This window comes from Otolemur garnettii, unplaced genomic scaffold (assembly GCF_000181295.1).
Source record: "Otolemur garnettii isolate 467f Iridium unplaced genomic scaffold, OtoGar3 scaffold00041, whole genome shotgun sequence".
Classification (NCBI taxonomy): Eukaryota; Metazoa; Chordata; class Mammalia; order Primates; family Galagidae; genus Otolemur; species Otolemur garnettii.
The window spans coordinates 10,576,432-10,586,777 of NW_003852436.1; the positions used below are offsets into that span (position 1 = coordinate 10,576,432).

At 33.8% G+C, this 10,346-nt stretch overlaps 1 protein-coding gene and 1 pseudogene across 5 annotated transcripts in view; one reads left to right on the forward strand and one right to left on the reverse strand.

The window, feature by feature from the left end:
• The window catches only part of LRBA (LPS responsive beige-like anchor protein), a 736,826-nt gene that overhangs the window by 474,025 nt on the left and 252,455 nt on the right, over nucleotides 1–10,346 (reverse strand). For all 5 annotated transcript variants that reach the window (XM_023513466.1, XM_023513464.1, XM_023513465.1 and 2 more), the window contains one exon: nucleotides 1,401–1,465. In XM_023513466.1, coding sequence (XP_023369234.1) covers nucleotides 1,401–1,465 — 65 coding nt within the window. The remainder of the gene's footprint in view (nucleotides 1–1,400; nucleotides 1,466–10,346) is intronic.
• On the forward strand, nucleotides 10,000–10,114 carry LOC111725468 (annotated as a pseudogene).

Consider the following 10,346-nt stretch of genomic DNA (forward strand, 5'->3'; position numbering starts at 1 on the left):
AAGCATCCCTTAATTTATCCCTAACTGCCACTTTTGTAATGTCTATGTATAACTAACCCCACTCATCCTTGAAAACATGTCTCAAGAATACTTACCTGATTATTTCACACTAAGTTTAGGACTCTTTCTCTTTTGCTTAGTACTCTATAGTAGTATAGCATCATTAGTACCATATACTTAAATACTTCTATACAACTGTAGGTTTATTTGTCTGCAAAACTCATCTGTGAGCACCTGTAATTACTTGTGAGGGAAAGAATTTTAGTAGTATTTAAAATAAAATAAAGTTATCAATACTCTTTTCTCCATCTCTTATAACATTAATAAAAGAAAAGGCCTAAATTCCTAGTTCTAGTTCCAGCAGTTACCAGATAGTATCAGTCCTCCAACAACAACAGCCAAAACACTATAAACAAGTAACACTGTGAGAATAACTTCCCAGAAGAAAAGAAAAAAGGGCGGCGCCTGTGGCTCAAAGGAGTAGGGCGCCAGCCCCATATGCCAGAGGTGGCGGGTTCAAACCCAGCCCCAGCCAAAAACCAGAAAAAAAAAAAAAAAGAATAACTCCTAGAATACTATTTCCAAGGGCTGCCAGTCACATCTTTTAACCTATACACTAGGTCTTCACCTCCATTAATGCAAAACCACTACCACAAAACAGAAAAATATAATTTGCTCATCATTTTTCACTTTACTTTCACCTTTTAATTTTTCCATTCTCCTAAATTTGTTTTCTCCCTTTATCACTCTTTTCATTCCTATACTTTCTTTCCTTCTCTTTTCTACTAATGAATGTTCTTTTTCGGAATTTTTCTGTTTCTGCTCTGTAAGTGGAAAACAGACCTACTCATACCCTCGATCTCCTTTTTCATCACAACACAACACAAAACAAAACAAAACCTGTTCCCCCACTTCCTTTATAGCAAGTCCATGCTGTAAGATAATATAGATATATAATTAATTTGGTGCTATAAACGTAAAACAACTTTACAGAAAGTCCAAATAAGTATGGTTTTTCCTTATAGCCACAAATAGAATTATCAATTTACTTTTGCTAAACTCAACAATACTTATTGAAAAATAAAAAAACACAATCTCATCAAGAAGCATGCAATCACAAAGAAAATTATAAAATGGTTCAATATTTATCCATGTGTAATAGTTAATATATGAAAGCACCCCTGAATTCTGACTTCAAAAACAATAAATACATGGTGGTAGATACACTAAAAGTCCTACTTCACCATTACACAATTCATCCACGTAACAAAAAAACACTTGTACCCCCTAAATCTATTCAAATTTTTTAAAATACGCATATGACCAAAAAATATCAGTTCCCATGGGAAAAATACAATAAAATTTTAAATTAAAATGAAAATGGATATAAAATAGATTACCTTCCTTCGTTGACAAGTTCAATAAAAGCAAGGCCAGCATTCTTCTGAATAGAATTCTGCCACTCCTATAAAATAGCAAAAGAAAGCTAAAGAAATTTCATTTAGGTTATTTCTTTTAAAACAACAATAATGAGAAATATGCCATATTTTGCCATGTATAATGCACACATTTTTGCTCTAATTTTTGAGGAAAAATATGGATGTACATTATTAAATGTGTACTACAAATTCTATAACTATCTAAATTTTTTTATTCTTTTATTTATGCTTATACATTAAAACTGTAACTCTAAAAAGCAATAATGATATCTGTATGCAAAATAATACCCTGGAATACAGTAACTGGTTTTGTTAAACTTATGATATACTTGCAACGAAAGCATTTTCAGCTTAAAAAGAATGACATATTTCTCTTCATATACTTTAGGCAGGAGCTGGCAATCTAGCTGTAGGGCAGCAGGTTGGCCAGGAAAGTTAAAGTCCAGCCAAGAGCCAGCAAGGGCAGGGATGTGGCAGAGAAATGAGGAACAACATGAGTGAGCAACTTCAGCAAGTCATTGTTGAAAGAAAGCTGGGAAGAGCTCACAGCCAAGTTAGCAGGGCAATCTAACAAGTGCCTGCAATGTCTACGTGGCCAGTGATAGCCATGACCAGCCTTCATCACCAAGGAGCACAGCCAAGCCCAGGCAGGATGGACAGCAGCAGCTAGGTGGGTGACCCAGGCAAGCCTGGCAGGGCACAGAGAGTCCTCACTTTGGAGTTTGTTTTTCATGCCCGAGGATGAATCTTGGCCCTCAAAGTGCCAAATCCACAGGTTTTCAAATTGCATTTCAATAGGAAAACCTTCAGATAACTGGTTGGTATAATAAAAAAGAACAGAAAAAAGAAAGAAAAGAAAAGATAGGAGGTAAGATTTACAATCCCTGGTGTCACTCAAGTTCACCTCTCCTTTCTGAGGACAGTAAGAACATTAACTGTGTCAAAGCCTCTACCAATTTGGGCTGTACCTGCCAGTGCAGTACCAAGCAGGGGACACTGAGCAGTCCTGCTATCCCCAAGAGAATATATTCTAATTCTCAGTTATATTTAAATCAACAAGCACTCTTGGCCCTCTACAATAAGTAAATATTGTAAAATTTGTCACCAGCACACAAAATTTCTTGTACCTTGTATCTGTTCTTGCATTTTGTAACTATTTGTTACATAAAATTTATTGTACCACACTATGTTTAAAAAGCAAATGCTAAAAATTCCTTTATAATACAAAAACCAACTACCTAAATATAAAAGTACCTAAAAAAATTTTTTTGAACTAAAATATTAAAAGACTTTTCCTGAAAGTTTGGGCCACGTGTATACTGTGGTTACACATTATACATGGGAGTACATTATACACACCAAAATATGGTAACTGATATAAATTATATACATTAGCTCCTAAAGAGAAAGTTCTGTTAAACCATGAATAGTTGAAACTGAAAAGTACACTAAACAAAGGAACAACAAGTAGATTTGGTATAAACTAAATGAGTCTATCCATTTATTCATTTATATGCCCTTTTTGTTTTATATATTATATATATACTAATTTAACTGAAATAGCTGGGAGTGCAGAAAGACGGCAGCAAAGAAATCCAAGGACAAATACAGATTTTATATTTGTATTCCTTGGTTATGGTTTTGTTTTGTTTTTAATGTATTATCTAAAATGAAGAGAAGAGAGAAGTAGTTCAATAACACTGACAAAAAACATATTTTACCACAGAAACTGATGAATAATTGAGAAAGAGACAAGAAAGATCAGTGAAGTGAGCTATACCAGTTTTGAGCTAGAAACCTGAAATCCATTGCCCTTTGAATTAGCAGTAACTAGTATAAAGTTACTAACTATATTCATTATTCATTAAAAATTTCTCCATTAAACACAAAGAAGATATCAATTAAGAAGTTGAGGGAGGAAATTTAATTCAAAGACCATGTACAAATGAATTTTTTAATGCTTATCTCAAAACATAAAATAAGAATTAATACAATAAGGAAAGGCCTATATAAATTGAAATATACCTAGATTTGAGAATTACCATTGAATGCACTCATGTGTGCATTTTTAAGAAATAAAAATATACATATAATCTTTATGTTCCTTAACATTTAAGGAGGCCTTGTATTCTAACAACATAATATCCTTCAACTGATGTATTTTTGTTCTTCTGTAAGACCATGGTAAGCTACTTAACACTTCTCACCATAAACCATATTTGTATTTTCTGAATGTAACAACTTTAAGAGTTTTAAATTTCATGCAATTTCACCCTAATGACTGTTCCACTTCTTATTTCTTCCAGTCTCATCCTTTGCCTTCTACTTCTGTTTATCCCTACTATTACACTACTTTCTTTTGTGTTTTGAAAATCCCAAGGTGGCTCTCAGGACTAAAATGACCATGTCATGAATTTGTTGAAAAGTTCTGTTTTATGAATAGTATTTGTATGATCATGCTAACAGAACACACACAGAAGAATGGAAAGTTAAACAGTCAGATATTAGCGGGAAATAACTAGCTAGATCTAATAGAGAAGAAAAAGTAATATATTTTTGCAAAAAGAACAAGAAGACAGTAATAAGTCATAAAATCAATGTACTCATTATAATTCTGACACAGAGTAACAGAATATATTCTTGGACTAATAACAGGATATATTCTTGAAAGAGATTATAAGAAAAAGAAAGAAAAGGGATTAGCAATTTTAAAAGGGATTATAAGAAAAAGAAAGAAAAAGGGATTAGCAATTTTGCTTTCAAAAGTATCTACTGTAAAGAACAAGGCAAAGATGTCCCATCTCACCACTGCTTTTCAATATCATTCTGTTAGTCCTGCTAATGGAATAAAATATGAAAAGTAAATGAAAGATACATAGATTGGGCCTACCACCCATAGCTCATTCCTGTAATCTGAGAACTTTGGGAGGTCAAGCAAGGAAAGAAAATCAGTTGAGCCTAGGAATTTAAGATCAGCCACAAATACAGTGAGACCTTATCTCTAAAAAATAATGATGATAATGATAATAATAATAGCAAGCTTGGTGGTATGTGCCTGTAAACCTAGCTATTTGGGAGGCTGAGGTGGAAGAATCCCTTGAGCTTAGGAGTTTGAAGTTGCAGTGACTTATAATGACACTCTCTCTCAGAAAAAGAGAAAAAGAAGAAATAAAATTGTCTTTGTTTGCAAATGACATGATCATCTGTGTGGAAAACCTGAAAGAACTGACAAAAAACTCATAGAATTAATAAAGTGATAATAGCAAGGTCTCAGGATACAAGGTTAATAATATATAAAAACCAAAGATTTTCCTATATACCAACAATGAACAAGTGGAATATGAAGTAAAAACACAATATCAATTATGTTAACATCACAAAATACCTAGGTATTAATCTAACAAAATATGTACAAGATCTATGTAATAAAATTAGTAAAATTCTGATGAAAACAGCAAAGAATAACTAAATGAATAGAGAATATTTCATGTTCATGGTTAGAAAGACTCAAAAGTTATCAAGAAGTCTGTTCTTCCAAAACTGATCCACAAAGTCAATTCAATCCCAATCTAAATTCCAGCAAGTTGACAAGGCACAGTGGCTCACACCTGTAATCCTTGAACTTTGGGAAACCCAGGTAGGAGGACTGCTTAAGCTCAGGAGTTTGAGACAAACTTGAGCAAAGCAAGACCTGGTCTGAATTCAAACTAGAAAAATTAGCCAGGCACGGTGGTGTACGCCTGTAGTCTCAGAGAATTGGGAGGCTGAGGCAGGAGACTCATTGGAGCCCAGAAGTTGAGGCTGCTGTGTGAGCTAGGCTGAGGTCATAGTACTGTAGCCCCAATGACAGAGCAAGACACTGTCTCAAAAAATAAATAAGTAAAATTTAATTAAGTAATAAAATAAAGTAAATAGCAGCAAGTTATTTTGTGGATACTGACAGACTGATTTTAGAGTTTATATAGGGAAGGATAAGACCCAGAATAGCCCATAAAATAGTAAAGGAGAAGAATGAAATGGGAAAACTGCCACTACCTGGCTTTAACACTTATTAGAAAGCTAAAGTAATCATGACAGGGTGTTACTGACAAAAATTGGACACATCTACCAATAGAACAAAAAATAAAGATAGACACAGCCAACTAGCAACAGACACAGTCAACTGATTTTTAACAAAGAGCAAAGGCAATACAATGGAGAAAATATAGTCTTTTCAACAAATGGTACTAAAACAAACACAAGAAAAAAATCTAGACACAGACTTTACAACTTTCACAAAAATTATTTCAAAAACCAGACTTAAATGTAAAAATATAAAACTATCAAACTTCTAGATGATAAACACAAGGGAAAATCTAGATGACCTTGGGTTTGGTGCTGACTTTTTAGATACAACACCAAAAGCACATTCCATGAAAAAAAGAACTGATTATTAATGAATGTAAGAATTTTACTTTATTAAAATTAAAATTTTCTGCTTTGTAAAAGACACTATAGTGAAAATGAAAAGACAAGCCATGCACAGATAAAATATTTGCAAAAGGCATATGCAATAAAGAACTATCATGCAAAATATACAAGGAACTCTTAATACTCAACAATAAGAAAATGACCCCATAAACAATGGGCCAAACACCTTCACAGATACTTCAATAAAGAAGATATACAGATGGTAAATAAGCATATGAAAATTCTCCACATTAAGTCATTATGGAAAGGCAAATTAAAACTATAAGATATCTGCCCAGTATAGTGTCATGTCTATAATCCTAGCACTTTGGGAGGCTAAAGCAAAAGAACTGGATTGCTTGAGGACAAGAGTTCAAGAATAGTCTGAGCAAGAGCAAGAACCCATCTCTACAAAAAAAAATAAAAAAATAAGATGGGTGTGGAGGAAAGCGCCTATAGACCCACCTCCTGGGAGACTGAGTCAGGAGAATAATCTGAGACCAAGATTTAGACATTGCAGTGAGCTATGATCATACCACTGCATTCCAGCCTGGACTACAGAGCAGGGCCCTGTCAATAAATAAATAAATAAACAAACAAACAAAATCAAAACAAAAAAAGGTAGGAGACATTACTATATACCTATCAAAATGCTCAAAATCCAGAATACTGACATCACCAAATGATAGAATGTGGTGCAGCAGGAAACCTCATCCATTGCTAGTGGTAATACAAAATGATACACCTACTTTGGAAGACAGTTTGGTGGTTCCAACAAAACTAAACATGCACTTACCATATGATGCCTCAATTATGGTCCTTAGTATTTATGCAAAGGAGTTGAAAACTCATGACCACTTAGAAACTTGCATATGAGGATTTATAACAACTTTATTCATAACTATCAAAATTTGAAAACAAACAAGATGTCCCTCAGAAGATGAATGTATAAATTTGTATGACCAGACAATAGAGTATTATTCACCATTATAAGAAATGAGCTATCAAGCCATGAAATGACATAGAGAAAACTTACAAGCACATTACTAAGTGAAAAAAATCTGAAAAAAATTACACACTCTATTATTCCAACTATAGTGGAATCCCCATAGTTGACCACCTCTTTAAGTTGACTTATTTTTCATAGACCAGACACTACTACACGGACATATCAATACAGTAGGTCTAGATCGCTAGTTGAGCATGTCCACACATTAACCAATTTGTTACAGTCCCTCGAGTGGCCAACATACAGAGGTTCTACTGTATTTAACGTCTTAGAAAAGACAAAACTATGGAGAAAGTAAAAATATCAGTGTTTATAGGTGTCAGTGGGGAGAGAAAGATAAATCAGAAGACCACAAAGGATTTTTAGGGAAACGAAGTTACTCTACAATATATAATGACAAATACATGCCATCATATATCTGTCCAAACCCTCCAAATGCACAACACCAAAAATGAAACCCTATGTAAACTATGGCTATTGGATAATAATGATGTATCACTGTAGGATCATCGATTGTAACAAATAGACCACTCAGGTGGAGAATATTGATAATGGCGAAGTCTATGCATGTGTACTGGGCAAGGGCTAGTAGGAAATCTCTGTAGCTTCTGCTCAAAGTTGCCATGAACCTAAAACTTCTCTACCAAATAAAGTATATTAAAAAATTAATTTAAAACAAAGTATTTACTAGTACTATTTTTCTCAAATCCATTTTGTGTAATCTAGAACTACAGCAGGAGAGGGTTTTTACTGCACATTTCAGACAGAAATCAAAACTCCACAAGATAACAATATTTAAGTAGATAGGTAAACATCACTTTGATTTTATTTTCATTATGTACAGAAACTTTTACTTACATTGTAAAATTAGAAATTGTGCCATTTAAATTTCACAAAGTAGCAGTATCAAGGTTAGAATGAAAACTAGATAAAGTTAGTGTAACTGTAAAAACTTAACCACAGTAAAATGTTGATAACCTAATATCTGGTATGTCCCCTAATTTATTATTTTTCTTTTAAATTAAAAAAATCAGATACGAAGGCACATATAGAACTAGAAATGTCCAGTTTTTAAAAGAGGCTCAGAAATTCAAATTTATTACTATTAATCCATTAGACTTCTGGTTTCTTCAAGGATTCCTATAAACCTGTATTTGTTAACTTCCAAATATGTTTTGGTTATAAAGATAAATTGGATAAGATGAAGAACAAAGTGAAAATATAAATCTTAGGACACTTTTGCTATTGTTACAAAAATACCACATTTCTCAAAAATAGCATTGGGTTTTTCATTTCTCTACAATCGAGTCCTAATTATAACAAAATATCAAAACCAGGTTTATAAATGCATACTGATAAGAATAATCCAGATAAACAGTCTGAAGCCCATGAGAATAGAAATTTTAAATTTATTTGATAACTCAGATGTTAGTCAAAGCTAATAAGTTTTCTCTATGATAAAACATTCTATACGGTAATCTGTAGAAGTTGCCAAAACTGAGAAGAATATTCATTAATCGTACTATCCTAAAGCATTTTCTCCACTTCAGAAACAATTATCAAGGAAGGCGTTAGTCTAACAATTTCATAAACCACAGCTCGATATAACTTTTAGTGAGTTTTAATAGTCGAAAGAAAAGCTTAATGGTCATCATCTTTCATGACCATTTCAATATTTCATCATAATATTTACAATTATATAGTGATGCAAAATGCACAGTACATTTAAAGGTCTTGGTTATTCTTTTCCCAGTGGTACTGACAAAAAACACGTTAAAAGTCTCAGATCCAACCACTAATGCAAGTAAGTAATTTCAAAAACACATTTCAGCACTTTGAAGAGGAAGGGCTGAAAACAAAGTCAATAATCTCATACTTGTTTCTAAGCTGTATTTAATTGACTATCACTTCCTAAGGTCATAACTGTTGACTAGTCAATTTTTACTAAAATATACTCTTAGCTTACTAGTGCTTTTAAGTCATATAACAACAACAAAGACATTACATATTAGTGGAATTTACTAAATAGGGTTCCATGAAATTTCAATATGTGGTTTTGGTGGTAAAAGTCTTTTTCGTTAGTTAACAAAAAGAAGAATTAACCATATCAAGTTTATTCTCTTTATTTTGAACAAATAAATATAGAGAAAAAGATACCGATTGATGTGTTATATATTCATTTAAATTTCTGATAAAATTCTAACCTTCTTAAACATGAACTTGACAGTTTTCTATCATACAATAGTTTCCTAGAATACATTTTAGTACTGTGAATGCACTCCATAAATTTAACTGAAGTTTTTTTCTTTTTTTGAGACAGAGTCTCGCTTTGTTGCCATCTGTAGAGAGTTCTGGTGTCATAGCTTACAGCAACCTCAAACTCTTGGGCTCAAGCAATTCTCTCGCCTCCAAAGTATCTGGAACTACAGGCACCTGCCACAACACTGTGCTATTTTTAGAGACGTGGTTTCCCTCTTGCTCAGGCTGGTCTCAAACCTCCAAAGAGGGCTGGCATTACAGGCATGAGCCACCACAACTGGCAACTTACCTCAATTTTAAACATAATTCCAAAATGTTAACGTGCTCTGAAGCAGATAAAATCAGGCCACAGATTGACAAGACTGGCTTCTACCACCATTTTATTTTGTGAAGTCATCAATACTAACATTAAATGCAGTAGCCTTTGATTCTGTCGGCACATATTACTTCTAAACTCACTTTTAAATTAAAAAAAAAAAAAGCGTATAGGCTGGGTGCAGTGGCTCATGCCCGTAATCCTAGCACCCTGAGAAGCCAAGGCCGGTGGACTGCTTGAGCTCATGAGTTCAAAGCCCGCCTAAGCAAAAGCGAAACCTATCTCTACCAAAAATAGAAAAACTGAGGCAAGAGAATCACTTGAGCCAAAGAGTTGGAGGCTGCTGTGAGCTATGATGCTATGGCACTCTATCCAGGGCAACAGCTTGAGTCTCTGTCTCAAAAAAAGAAGAAGAAAAGTGTATAATAAGCAACTTCAGGTTAAACACAAGAAAAGCCAAGGAGAAAATAGTATGAGACAAGAAACTTTTTTACAGCCTAAAAACACGTGTGTTAGTAGTAATAGGCATGCTCGCTTTGGTAGCATACATACTAAAACTGGGGCACAGGGAAGACACAGGGAAGATTAGGATGGCCCCTGCACAAGGATGACACACAAGTTCATGAAGTGTTCCATATTTTTCTGAATACTAACATGAAGCCAATATATAAATAACTACATGCCCACACAAAAGAAAACCACAAGAAAAGTCTAGGGAGGGGTAGGGCAGAGGAGGGAGAGAGGGCACAATGTGAGTATATGGCACACACCCCTGGGTAAAAGGCTCAAGTACAGCTTGAACTTTACCTCAGAAATGAAACAATATAACCTAAACTTCTCCACCCTCATATCAATCTGAAATTTTCTTTCTTTT